The sequence below is a fragment of the Scomber scombrus genome, chromosome 23 (genome assembly GCF_963691925.1).
Source record: "Scomber scombrus chromosome 23, fScoSco1.1, whole genome shotgun sequence".
NCBI lineage: Eukaryota > Metazoa > Chordata > Actinopteri > Scombriformes > Scombridae > Scomber > Scomber scombrus.
The window spans coordinates 5,763,048-5,776,001 of record NC_084992.1 but is presented as its reverse complement, the minus strand read 5'-3'; the positions used below and the strand labels follow the sequence as shown (position 1 = coordinate 5,776,001).

General features: G+C 40.5%; 1 protein-coding gene across 1 annotated transcript in view; it reads right to left on the bottom strand.

Moving 5' to 3' along the window:
- Positions 1 to 1,246, bottom strand: part of col4a6 (collagen, type IV, alpha 6) — a 112,700-nt gene extending 111,454 nt beyond the window's left edge. Inside the window, exon 1 of the mRNA XM_062445403.1 lies at positions 1,136 to 1,246. Within this exon, the coding sequence (XP_062301387.1) occupies positions 1,136 to 1,246 (111 nt within the window). The remainder of the gene's footprint in view (positions 1 to 1,135) is intronic.
- Positions 1,247 to 12,954: the final 11,708 nt, after the last annotated feature.

Genomic DNA, 12,954 nt, shown 5'->3' with positions numbered 1-12,954 from the left:
ATTCAGTTTAAGGTCAAATTTAACCCATTTTTACATTTAAGAACTTTTAAAACACCCTATACTCATTTCTTTAAGCTGGACCTTTCCTTATGAGACCCACATATATTTAAAAAATGACATAAAATGTGCAATATTTTACATTTTTTGTGCAACTGATACACATTTTTGTATATGCAAATGTACTAAAACATTTTAAAACACACCATTCAAACATGTTTTATTCTTTATAGGCTAGAAAATCTACTCCTGGATCATAAAATAGTGATTTCTGAATGTCTTTTCCCCCCATAAATAACTAGAATACACTCTGCTCAGCTTCATTAAGGATTAATCCAACATTTATTAATGTCTAATGGGGAATTTATTTTCCTGAACGTCTCTGCTAAAAACAACAAAAACAAGTTCAAATTCTACTTTTTCATGTTACATTAAGGTTATACTTCTATTTAAGTGTCACATAAAAGCCGGAAATGACTTTCTTTATGATATATTTCATCTATAGCTGCAACAATTAGATGATTCATTGATTAGAAAATGAATTGCCAACCTCTATAATAACTGATTCATTGATTTTTTTTAGGGAAAAATGTCCAAATTCTCTTATTCAAGCTCCTCAAATATGAATATATATTGGTGTCTTTCATCGTCTGTGAGAGTGAATTGAATATATTTGGGTTGTGGACTTTTGTTAAAGACTAAAGAAGACATTGAGGTTGCATCTTTGGCAATCAATGATGGAAATAATCATTAGTTGTAGCCTAAATTTAATCAAATACTCAATTTAAGACACTTAAAATGAGTTAAACACAATCAGCACATGCTTGTTCAGGCGTTATTCTGTTTGTTTCTACCTTATAGTCTTTGTATTTATGCATAAATTAAACATATATATATATTTTCTCTGCATTGAACAGCTCCCAACTTGTTCCAAGAATGTTTCAGGACTGATTTTTAAAAGACACATCTACGCTTTGAGCTGAGTGGCGTGATCCACTTTACAAACAAGAAACCATCACTTGTCTTTTGGGGATGTTAAGATGATGGAGGTTTCTTCTTCTTTAAAAAAAAAAGAAGAAGAAATGTAGGGACTTAGCCGAGCTTTACACAGCTGGCAGGCGTTGCGGGTTTCACACACCGCAGGAGTCGTGCCTGAACAAGCCGCCTGCTGTCGGCCCCTCGACTCCCTCTCCACCACAGGAAACCGCCGCTCAGCTGTGAAGCATGTGAATCCCATAGGGGGAGCCATTTTGGATCAAACCACAGTGAAATTACACAGGCCGACTGGGGGTTAAGTGTCCCGCTGGGAGGCCGTTGCAGCTCACCCGTCGTCGCGGCGAGACACAGAGCGACTTAAAGATGACGAATAGACTCACAGACATTAAACAATATTGTGCATCGCTGGGATAATATTTTCAGGCAGCAGATAAAATCAACAATAAGGGGAGAAACTGGAGGTGTTCGGCGCCCACATTGGGGCCATTTCGGGTTTAGCCATATTGAAATAACATAGGATGAGTGTTTGAGAAGCTGCATGGAGGGTTTAAGTGCTTCACACACGAGAGAGGAAGAGGTCAAGGTGGAGATATAGGAGGCTGTTTGATCACAGTCAGTGAGAGTCAATGTGAGGATCAGTCACAGTAATGATACTTTACGTTATTCTACTTGGGTGGCAGATGAGTTTTTACACCAAAAGCTTTAAAATGTGTAAAATCAGAGGCAAGAATCTGAAAAGTAGCAGGTTATTTTATCAGAATAAACTTTAGATGTCTTTCAACCAGGAGAAGCAGAGTCTAAATTAGGTTCCTAACTCAAAAAAAGTCAATTAACATGCAGATTAGTTTCTTAATTAAACAATTTAATCTACATATGACTAAAAAAAAAGAGCATTAACCAGCTAATTTGTCACATTTTGCTTGAAAAAATTACAAAAATGATGAATAACTTTATCAACTAAGCGATCCTAGCTTGAAAAAAGTCAACATTTCTGCAGATTATTTTCTTAATTGAACAATTTAATCTATGAAACATCAGAAAATAGTGAAAAATGAGCATAAAATGTTCTTATGCATTGTCCAATCAACAGTATAAAACCTCCAAAATGCTCAATTTACTCCAATATATGACAGAAAAGAGCAGTAACCAGCTGATTTTTCACAATTTGCCTTAAAAGATGAGTAAAACAATGAATAAATGATCAACTAATCGATTAAGCGACTATCATTGCAGCTCTGTAGTGTATTCCAGTTATCTTCTATCCCTAAGAGCTGCTTCACTTTGTGTTATAGCACCCTTCACTCCAACATGGGGACACAAGTGGAGATTTGTCTTGATGCAAAGACGATGCAAAAACATCTGCTCTAAACAGCCAACATCATCCATCATTAAAAGCTGATAATCATGGGAACGTGTCTCTATGTTTTTGTTTAGTTGTGTGCAGAAAAATTGGATTTCAAACACAGTCGGTTGTCGGCAGATAATCGGCTCTGCATGAACGCGCAGGAGGAACTTATAGTTTATGCTTCAAAGAAAAGCAGATCTGTGCAGGGAGGGCACGGAGAACAACATGAAGATCTTTCATTGTTGTTGTTCTTTATGTTAAAGTTGACGAGCTGCAGTCGAAGCTGAAGGGCTCATTTCACCCGGTGATCTAATAACACTGAACTTCTGTGTAAATCCTGACCGTGAGCCAATCAGTAATGCATCCACCTGCTTGGGTTAATTACCCATGAAGCATTGCATGTCAGTGCACCCACATGCCCACGGAGTTCAGAAAAAGGAAAACATCTCTCTCTCTCTCTCTCCTTCTATTTTCTGTTATTTCTCCCTCCCTTCCTCCCCTCGCTCTCTGTGTTTAGACATTCAGAAGAAAGAACTAACAGAGAAACCTGCTAACACACACACACACACACACACACACACACACACACACACACACACACACAGGCAGAGTAAAGGACACTCCCTGTCCAGCGCCACTATTACCACTCCTCCTCCTCCTCCTCCTCCCTCCTTTCCCTCTCTCCTTCTGGTTGACCTTTGACCTTATCTGTGGAGAGGTTGAGATGAGTGGAAGGAAAGGAATGCTCAGTGACCGTCCGACATCAGGTCAGTACGAAGGGGAGGGAGAAACAGGGGCGAGTAAATGTACAACTACGTCTCTCTGTGCCTCGCTGCTTTCAGATTAACCTGCTCTGTTCAATTTAAGAACGAAAGAAAAACTCACTTAAAACGTACGATACCAGCTGAACATTAACTATGTGAAGCTGCCAACGCTGCATCTTCTATCCTTTAATCTCTAAACTGACCAACAGCAGAATAACAGATACACTTTATGCTTTAAACATTCAATATTTTAAGCTTTGGGGTGAAGTCGAATTCAATCATTAGCGTGGAAACCGAAAGGTGAAACGCTGAAACCGAAGCCAATGATTTACATCAAGAACAGGAAGCGGGAATGTAGGCCATCTTGGATGCTTATAGCGTAGCGTCGAGGCGTAAACAATGACCTTGTTTTGTCAAAAGAGGATCATGGGAAAGTCTTTTAAGGAGAAGGAGGTGACGAGTGTTGGTTTAATTTGGTCGTAAACAGCGGCTGAGTTATGAGGGGAAAAGAGGCCCGCTCCTCTTTTTCTGTTCTTTTTGTCTTCTTCCTATAAAAAAAAAGGTTATAGCAGTGAAAGAATGAGAGGTTGACAAACAGCATCTGGGTCATGTTTTTGCTATTATATTGTAAAAACAAAATTGTGCTTAAACTCTCTCTTTCATTGACTTTCTCTTTCTAACTTGTTCCAACGTCTTGTCCAATCCGTCATTACTCCACTGAAAGACATCAAAGTCTCAAAGAATTTACCTTAAAGCAGCATTTTCGTCAACGTTCGCCAAAGCATGTAAAATCACTTTACTACAATAATTCTCTTCCAAGTCTACCTTCTCATTTTAAATAATTCCCAAAGACTCATCATTGTCCGCATCAGCTGATGCTATCTCTAGACGCCCAAGCTAAAAGGTCAGTCCATGGTCAAAAGACAGGTCAGTCGTCCTCCAGGTGTCTTTAAGTATCGACATGTCTTAGCCTCGTTTTTACCTCTCCTTCTCGAGGTCAGGCGGTGGCCACTTTACCCAATTTGAGTAGGTCATTACTTCACCTTAGTTTCACCTTAACATCAGTTTATTTCTTAAGCTCTCGACTGGAGATCAAGTCCGGACAAGAAGTCTTCCTAGTAAGAGTTTAACTTTAGAAAGAAGCCCAACACTGACAGCTAAAACATCACACTGCTAAAACAAATGACGGTGCTTTGGAAAGAATGCTGCTGGGTAATTTAGGCCTTTTGTTCACAAACTAATAGGCCCTCAAACAGCCAGGGACTGTCACTTTCAATACTTATCTAAAAAGTTGGTGTAACTCCTTTGGGGAATCCAAGGGGGAGAAAAAAAAAGCCACGTTATTTGTGATCGTACTACAAGATATTTCAAGCATTTCAAGTCAAAAGGTGAATCCATGGTCACTTCCTATTTGACTCTAATAAACCTTCAGCACCTGTCATCTCTCCTCTTATCAGCTGAAGCCCAAAGAAAACACACTTCCAAAGTCAGTAAAGCGATAAAAAACCATGAACTCTGCTTTCAGGTCAGAAAGGGTCAAAACAGGCTATTTACCTTTATGACATGCTTCAAGTAAAGGTGCAAATCCTTAAAAAAAAACTAAAAAAAACTGCATGTGCGCTCTTGCCTGTGTTACCTCACTAAGAAATTCCTGAAGGTAACATGTAACGTTACGTAATTGAAGTCGTGCATATTAACAGTGACCTCTGCAGAACCCATACTGGCTACCTCTGACCTGCAGAGCTTCCCTCTCTGACCCCTCGAAGCTTTTATCGATGACCCAGGATTTAGGTTCCCACACACACACACAGAAAGATTTATGGGTTTTTAAAAAATATGGCTTTATTTTCCTGCTGCGCTGGGGGGGGGGGATTCACCTGTGAAAAAAGGGGGTGACCATCTGCTCAGCGATAAAGAAACTGGACGAAATGAAGCACGAAGAAGAGGCGCTGTGTAATGTCTATGAAGCATCTCAAGCAGGGTCAGAAATTAACACCTGCTAAGCACCAAATGTGAGTAAATCTGGGATGGATGGATGGCTCAGAGGAAGTTACTCATGTTTGTCCCCTTACAGTGTTGATACATGCACCATATGTATTATTTATCTGCGCCTAAACACTACTGCGAAAGTATAGGAGCCTCTCCAGATGGTCCGAGGCGAAAGAGCGCCAACCACAAACACTCTCAAGCGTTCCTACTATCGCTGCACTATTTCGATTTCCTACTACGATTTGATGTCTAGCATCGTCAAACACAGCTGGACTGCATAGCCGCAAAGATGTTTGTGAGTCACGTATGTTCAGTCTTTGAAGAGGAGACTAAACACCAGGTCGAGAGGTCTCTGACTCAGTAAACTGGACTGACAGCAACATATAAGGAAAGACTTTTTTATGTACAAACTACACCCTCACCTCATTTAAACACTTTACATTTGCTCCGTTTGCCTAAATGAAATTCTGGTGTGTGCCTTTAAAGGGAATGATGAATCCAAGCAGCAGCAAGCAACGACATGGGCTGCAACTAATGACCATATTTGGTCTCAATTAATCTTGTGATTGGGCTTCTTGATTGATCATTTGGTCTTTTGAGACACAGTTTTTATATCTGCAATAAGCAAATATCAGCTAAAATAATGCCTGATCGATGTACCAGAGTTTACATTACACACTTTAACTAAGTCAAACATATCTCTAGCTTTATCTCTTGCTTACAAACTTAACCCTTACATACTGTTCAGGCTCAAATTTGACCCATTTTTTACATTTTGAGCTGTAAAAACACCTTAAACACATTTCTTTTATGTGACCCACAGTATACAAAAATGGAAAAAATCAGAAAAATCTACATTCAAACATGTTGTATTGATCATATTCTATAAAATGTTCTCCTGATTCATAAAATAGTGATTGTGAATGTCTTGATCAAACATTTATTGATGACTGATGGAGAATTAATGAATGTGAATTGGTGTAGAGACTAATTATAAGTCAGAATATGAACAGTATGTACAACTTTATCACCAACGACGACGCAAAAGGAGTCACAGAGTTCAAATGAGAATCAGACAGATGCGGGCGAGGTGAGGTGGAAGAAGAAGAAGAAGGAGAGAGTGAAAAAGAAGAGGGGAAGGTGAAGGCGAGGAAAGGAAAGAAGAGGTGAAGACAGGTGTGCGACCTCGTCAAGGAGCTGGAGGGCAGCAGGGGTAGGAGGTGGTCGATAGAGAGGGAGGAAGGAGGGGGGAGGAGGGGGTAGTAGCTATGGCGATGACATGGAATGTTCATGTCGCCCCTGGCAACGGTTCATTAGCTATTAGCCCTCACAGGCTGATGGGTCCTAAGCCCAGACCTGTCCCCCCTCCGTCTGTCACGGATTGCAAGATCCTTAATGTCATGAGGAATGCCGGTGGGATCGGGAATGTCTCGAACATTCCTGAAGGAAAAGGTGCAACGCTCGCCTGCAGGTCGCACTGTGCAAATCAGGGTTAAACATGGCGCTCTAGGAAAGGACCCCGAGGTGCTGAAATGTCAAGTGTGATGACAACAGCCTCTGAGTTACTAGTCGAAAAATGCACCTGAGGAGTTATTTAATTTAGAAATTAGAAATATGTCGTACCTGAAAGGAGTAAAACTGAACATGTCTGAAGTCGGTGTCTAAAAATGTGGTGACCTAATTTCTAGCTGAGGGCGTTATTGGAAGGTTAAGTCGTCCGCAAAAGAAATTTTCGCTCACGCAGAGGAGAGTGAATACTGTTTTGATATATACAGTTAATAAGCTTAAACTGTGTACAAAACAGCGCAAATACCAGCTCACGCATGGTCTGACAGGGCGAATGTACGTTGAGGTTAAAATCCCTTATCGATGTCACTGTTTAAAGAGTTTAAGTCAAAGACAAATATGAAGGCAAAGAGATGAGCTAAACCTCTAGTTCACCTTCAATCTCTCTATATAATGTAAGTAATCTCTGTCTGTCTGTCTGTATGTCATCTGAATATCTCAAGAACCGTTCGTCTAATCTACGTCACGCTCGGCAGGTGTATTGCTGCGGACCCAAAGATGTGCAGTGTTAAATTTGGTGCAATTTGGACATGCAATATGTTTAATACTTGCTGATCAGCTCTGTGTCTGTCAGCAGCAGTGGCTGTTTAATATAAAGACTGTCACATGACAACGGGGTGGGGCTTCTAGGCTCCGACTCGACTTGACACTTGGGGACCCAAAGAAGTGCAGTGTCAGGTGTCTAGTTGATTGGACACATGACACGGTTAATTACATTTAAATAAACAGGTGGACAGCGAGCCTCTCTGCTCTGTGGCTGCAGCAGAACGTTTGATGTAAACACTGTCACATCCCAGCGGGGTTGGGTGGGGCTTCTGGGCTTTACACTGTCCAAAAAGAAGAAGAACTAACACTCACAAACAGTAAAACTAGCCAATAGGAGCACAGATACGTTTGATTGGCAGCAAAATTCAACCAATGGAAGGCATTTGTCTGGATTTAAACCATTTAAATTATTAATTCCTTAACATTATAACTGATATATTTGTCAATTGATGCATATATAAGTGTCAATGAGCCCGTTACAAGCAGACAGATGCTGTGAACAGGCGCTGCACTAGTTTATAAAAGCAAGTTACAATTCATGAGGTGTTCTTCTAAAAATGTTTCAGTCTGGAAAAACTGCGCTGGCCTTTTCACCGTCACTTTGCAATGAAACATGCAAATGAATCAATTCATTTTCTGCACAGCTAACCATGTGTATCATGCTCTTGCATGCCCTGCAATTACTAAAACACTTCTGCCACTCAAGCTTCGTATCAGTTAATCTACTACCCTCCAGAAAGAAGAAACAAAATCATCTCCTTCGGTATGTTTGGGCCTGCAGGTTTCAATCCGCAGTTATGGCTCAGGGTTATCGAGTGTGAGCGTACCTCTTTCTATGAGCCAACAAGACCTTTATGTTCAAACGATGGGCCCCCAAGCCATGAATCTTTGAGCAGTGTCAAACAGCTAATAAGGTTAAAAAGATTTGCGACTGGCTTTGTTTGATGAGATATTGAGATGTATATCACAAGTGGTGTGAGAAAAGCCGTGACATGTTTTGCACATTGTTAATGCATAACGCTGGCTGTAAATGTAAATGTCAAGTAAGAACAGCAACGCTTAAAGGTTAAATTTAGATAAAGTCAAGTGTCAGTCAAATCACGCTCGTGTGTCAATCACGCAATATAGCCGAGCGTCATGTAAAGAATAATATGCAAATTTGAAGTGTTGCGCCATGCCATTGCTTGAAATTCACATACCTATGGGCTGCTGTAAGGACTCGCCGAAAGCTGACAAGTTATATATTGTTAAAAGGGCAATAAATGTCTTTTCTGTTACCCAACTAATCCTCTGTGCTCTCTTTATCTATGGAATCTTTGTTCATACTATCATCTCATCTCATCTCCTCTCTCTCTCTTACTCTCTATCAAACACAGCAAAAAGGACATTACATTCACTCTTTTAGTAGCGTTTTGTGTGGTTTTTTCATCAGTGTTGAAAGAATTGAAAGTTGGGCTTGTACAAATACATGCAAACAGAGGTTTTAAGTATATTCTTAAATCTTGGAAACGATAGAAAACAGTCTCATCACAAGGTCTATTAGCCGGAGCTTTCCATCATATCACTTCTTCAGCAGAAGACCAAACTAACATGAATTAGAAGACTCTGAAAAGCTCAGAAAATTAGCATCTACTGTTTCATGACGACTGGGCAAACTCCATCTAAGGATGAAGATCATGCAAAATGATCGAAAGCTCCAGAAAAGTTACAAAATGAAGATGTTTTCTCAACTTAATCTGGGTTGCATTACTAGTAGCTATTTGAAAATGCATGTTCTTTTCGCCTCACTCAAGGTCTTCCTTACTGTCTTTCTTGGTGAATGATGGATGGTGAAAAAAAAAAGTAAACAGTACATTAGTGAATTAGAAACTTTTACATTAGTAGTCATTTAACTTTACTCAAAGAAATAATATCTAATGCAAACATGTTAGCAACTCCTGCGCTATGTTAGCACAAAATGTATTGAAAACAGCATAATTTGAGTCACAGATCTGAAGGTTTATGCACACTTATCTTCCTTTTTCCCAATAAATTTAAAGCAGAGGATTATATATTTATAAAATCTGACTTTATGACAGAAACGGTACTTTGATGCATCAGTTTGTGGTGTGTTTGTATTCTTTTCTGTTACACACTCACTTGCACACTGACCATTCACAGAAATAATGAAACCTTCCCTCACCCCCTTCCACTTGGCCCACACACACACACACACACACACACACAAATACACACACACACACACATACAGTAGGAGCTGCTTGCTGGCCAGCTAGTGAGTGAGCAAGTGTGCTATTTTAGGCACAAGAGGAGCCAGCTAAATAAATATCTGGGGCAACTGCACTCTGTTGACAAACACACTGACCCCAGTTACAGGACGCCGTGCAACAATGAACTTAAACACAAAATCATATAAGCACCAAAGTATCTAAAAAATTATTTCTTGTGCATTTCGTGACGATCAGATCAAAACGCAAGATTAGAAATTTGCCGCCGCGTACCTCCGAAGCGGTCGTGGGTTTTTGGCACAATTGATCATCTGTCCCCCCTCATTAGCGGCCATTTGGGGCCTTGGTGGGCAACAGGGAACAGAGCCAGAGGACTAGCTGAGGCCCTTCGCTGCGTAATGAATGGAGTTAAAGCTAAGAGCACGAGGCTCAGGGTGAAGTTGAAGGGAACGGTGCCAGGTAGCGCTAAGCTGCGAGGCACTTCAGTCAGGGGTGCTACAGCGAACACCATGCTGACGCCAACCTCTGTTAACTGGTTAAACAGATGGTTTTAAGGTTAAATAACTACACAGTGTGACATTTTTTATCTACTTTTTCTCTGGTGTTTTTGTCTGTATTGTTAAATTATGTTGATTTTTATGTTATGTACGTGTGAATTTATCACAGGAAACACATTTTAGGTGAGTTTTTATATTCACATGAAAAAAATTCTCAAGTAAAGTCTAAGAAGTCACCTGTGAAAAAAACTATTCTATGTGTGAAAAGTTTGATTTAACATGTTTTATGTTATATATATTAAAAGCATCTGATTTACAGCACTTTCTGAGTTGAGTTTCTTCACAAAAGCTCTTTGAATAGATTGATCAACTAGACACAGACACCGATAACAACAGCTCTTTGTTAGGTGTGACGTTAGCGTTACACCTGCCAAAGAGTTGGCTTACACTTGTTTACAGTCACTTAGGCAGCCAGGTATGAGCCTGAGTTAGCGTAGGGAGAAACTGGGCCAAGGCTTTGCCAGTGAGGATGGAGTCCAGCCAACAGGCAGGTCAAGGCAGCGGGGCAGAGGCTGTTTCATGGGCGCGTGCCAGAGGACGGAGTGACCCAGTCCCTGAAAATATCCCCCCCCCCTCCGAGGCTTTTAAAAGCAGCCGCTGCACTCCCTCGTAAACAAGACTCTGTTTCGCCCTTGGAGATCTGCTCACGGGGCCAGTTTGAAATACCTGAACGGTCATGAGAGAGATGCAAATTTTTCTCTAATGAAGCGAGTTAGAAAAAGCAAAGATTGACCGCTGTTCATCAGCGCTGTCACGGCTGATGGATGGTGTTGTTAGGGGGAAGGGGGGGGGGGGGGGGGGGGGTTCAACTGCAGGGCGTAGGTGATGGCTTTACACTCAGCTACAAAGCATAGTAAATTACACCTGACTGATGTGATCTTCCCCTCTGGATAGGCCTAGGAGACAAATTGGGAAGATCTTCTGATTTACAGCAGGACAAAGCTGACTGACACAGTTCACTTGGATGAAAAACAGCCTCGTCTTTTAGGTCGACCACCGTGAAAAACGTGAAAAATATGAAAATGAAATTTATGAAGCCTCAACATGACAGTCAAGTATCGCTTTTGTGGACAGATGTCAGTATATGTTTTATACACTTTTCCCTCCTCTGTTGTATTCTCTCCAAACTTAGGGCAGCAACTAACAATCAATTCATCCTTTTCTCTACAAAATATCACAAAATAGTGAAAGATGCCTGATATAATGTGTCTTAGAGCTCATGGTGGCATCTTTAAATGTCTTGTTTTGTGGTTTTGTGGTTGATATTCACTTTACTATCATGTATGACAAAGAAAAGCCTCAAAACATCACATTTAAGAAGCAGAAACCGGCTAATTTTTTGATTATTTGATTATCAAAATTGTTGCAATCAGAGTAAATAATTGATGGGTCGACTAATCGGTGCAGCTTTAATCCTACTTGACCATACCGCTTAGTTTAAGGTAAAATAAAGCTCAAAAGCACAACATACCGTAGTTAAAAGGGCAACAAAAATAAGTAAGAAAACATAAACAATTCAGGGAAGGAAGTCAAGAAAGGAGGAGTAAAATCTGGCGGTTGCACAAGAGTATTTTGCAAGAAGAAAAACACATTTTAAGGCATCAAATCTAAGTTATTGCATTCGTAGATGTGTCTGCTAATACAGCAATATACTGTGGCACTTCCATAGCCAGAGGCTGCGTTTCTGTTTCCCTCAAAGCAGTGGCATCATTAACTTTGGCAGCCGCTTCAGTGAAGTTATGACAAAAGAGAGGCCAGACAAACACAGACAAGCTGGCATCACAGGGGGAAAAATCCAATAAAGAAGGTACCCGATGTACCAAAGTTATGTCATTCATAAGAAGCTCAAAGAGCAGGAGGGGAGGGGAGAGGGGGAAGCAGAGGTGGATGAGGTAGTTTACCTGCCTGCCCGGATTATACCTGGCTGGCACAGAGGAGGGAGCGAAGGATGAGTGTGAGACAAAGAGGTGGAAAAACAGCGGAGGTATCCCTAATTACAGGGACAGGCAGAGACACAGTGAGGCGGTAATAGCACACAATAACTGACACATCTGATGTGCCAATGATAGTGTTCCTATCACAGCGGGGCATTAGCGGGCTGCGGCCGGGGCTCACCTCAACAAAGATACGGTTGCCATGGATACAATAGCTGGACAGGGGGCAGCGCTAAGAGGTTTTGCCCTGATGTGATTCAGGATTATAAAATATTAGGGGGAAAACTTTTATTAAAATACCTGAAATAATGTGTCAAACCGAAAGTTGACTGGGATTATTTACTCTATGGCCAAATTACTTTGTTTTCTTAGGATAAACCAACACAAGACACTCTTCGCTACATTTTAGAGCTGAAACAATCAGTTGATCTATCAGTTAGTTTTTAATAATTAATCAATTAAATCAAAAATGACGAACATTGCCTGATTTCACCATTTAATTTTGAGGATTTGTGACAGTAAATTGGATGTTGTCGGGTTTTCGAAATGTTTCTTTGGACAAAACAAACAATTTGAAAATGTCACTTTGGACTTAAAGAAGCTTTTTTGTTATTTTCTGACATAATTTAGTGTTTCAGTTTGTTTCTTTTTGGTCACAACTGCACTACACTGTAAACAAAAAAGAAAAAAGATATGATTGTCTCACTCAATATTAGATGGTAGCATCTTTATCACCTTGGTGCAAATCACTTTTTTTTAAAGACATGACAGTTTCAGCTGTGCTCAGTGTCTCCAGGAACGGAGCCAAAGAGCTTTTCCCCTTCAAATAAACCAAGTTAGAGCTAACGCTGCCATGCTAAAGGTAAAGTTAAACAGGATATTAGAGCTGTGCACACATTTGTTTGGCTTTGCTCTGCCAGCTAAGAGACGTCAGGCTGCTAAAAAAAAGGGGCAAATATCTGCGACCGCACCTTCGCTATATCCACAACAATAATGACATTAACGTCGCCTCAAATATGTGATTAATCGGTG